This window comes from Colobus angolensis, unplaced genomic scaffold (genome assembly GCF_000951035.1).
Source record: "Colobus angolensis palliatus isolate OR3802 unplaced genomic scaffold, Cang.pa_1.0 Scaffold65, whole genome shotgun sequence".
In the NCBI taxonomy this organism is placed as follows: Eukaryota; Metazoa; Chordata; class Mammalia; order Primates; family Cercopithecidae; genus Colobus; species Colobus angolensis.
Window position 1 is genome coordinate 4098483 of NW_012120154.1, and position 1111 is coordinate 4099593.

Consider the following 1111-nt stretch of genomic DNA (forward strand, 5'->3'; position numbering starts at 1 on the left):
ATGTGAACGGGTGACACCCAAAGCAAAAACACGTGTACAACAAATCCAAACCAAAAAGAGGCTGTGGTTAATTAAGTTTGGAAAAGGACACCAGGATATATAAAGTTAAATCTGTTTCTTTACTGCTAGGCCTCTTTTCTTTCTCTCTTTCTCTTTCTCTCTTCCTCTCTCTCTCTCTCTTTCTCTCTTTCTCTCTTTCTTTGGGGGAGTCTCACTCTGTTGCCCAGGCTGCTGGAGTGCAGTGGCACGATATCACTGCAACCTCCGCCTCCTGGGTTCCAGAGATTCTCGTGTCCCAGCCTCCTGAGTAGCTGGGATTACAGACGCGCACCATCACACCCGACTAATTTTTGTGTTTTTAGTAGAGATGGGGTTTTGCCATATTGGTCAGGCTGGTCTCGAACTCCTGACCTCAGGTGATCCACCTGCCTCGGTCTCCCAAAGTGCAGGGATTACAGGCATGAGTCACCGCCCCCCGCCTTAATTTAAGCAGGGCTTTGCAGAGCCTTTATTGATTGAAACCTTAATTCTTTGGATAAGTAATACATATGTCCACGGCATCTAATTCAGAAGTTGTGGAAGGGGTTTGGGGAGCTCACACCTCTTTCCTGTACCGGTTGTGCCTCCTCTGTTCCTCCCTGGCAGCAGGTACCTGGAAGCTTCTAATGCATAGCGAGGCTGTATCGCATGCACCAGCAGATACCGTGTAGACTCAGCCACTATCATGGTAAGCGACCACGGGCCTCCCAGGCGGGAGCGGGAGCATGGATGGCTAGCCACAGCCCGCCCCCAGCATCCCTAGGACCAACACCTGGAGGAACACCCTTTGAGAATTGTGGGGTCCCTGGTCCCCAAGTGCCACGGGGGTTTGCATAGGAGGGAAGTTGGTAGCGCCGCCCTGCAGGTTCAGGTCCCCATCTTGCAAAAGGCGCCCATGACCTCTGCCCTTTGCTGCCCCCAGCTGGGCTGTCCTGCGCTCCAGGGAAGCTCCGAAGCCTGCAGTGTATGTGGGGACCCGGGAAGGGCAAGCCCAGGTTGTGTGCCCGCAGGCTGCGCCGGGAGTGAGCGGCTAGCCCCGCGGGGGCGGGCGCGCTGTGGGCGTAGGGAGGCG

General features: G+C 55.0%; 1 protein-coding gene across 1 annotated transcript in view; it reads left to right on the forward strand.

Moving 5' to 3' along the window:
* The first annotated feature begins 934 nt into the window (after positions 1-934).
* Positions 935-1111, forward strand: part of CARD10 (caspase recruitment domain family, member 10) — a 31655-nt gene continuing 31478 nt past the window's right edge. The window contains exon 1 of the mRNA XM_011925686.1: positions 935-1003. Within this exon, the coding sequence (XP_011781076.1) occupies positions 935-1003 (69 nt within the window). The remainder of the gene's footprint in view (positions 1004-1111) is intronic.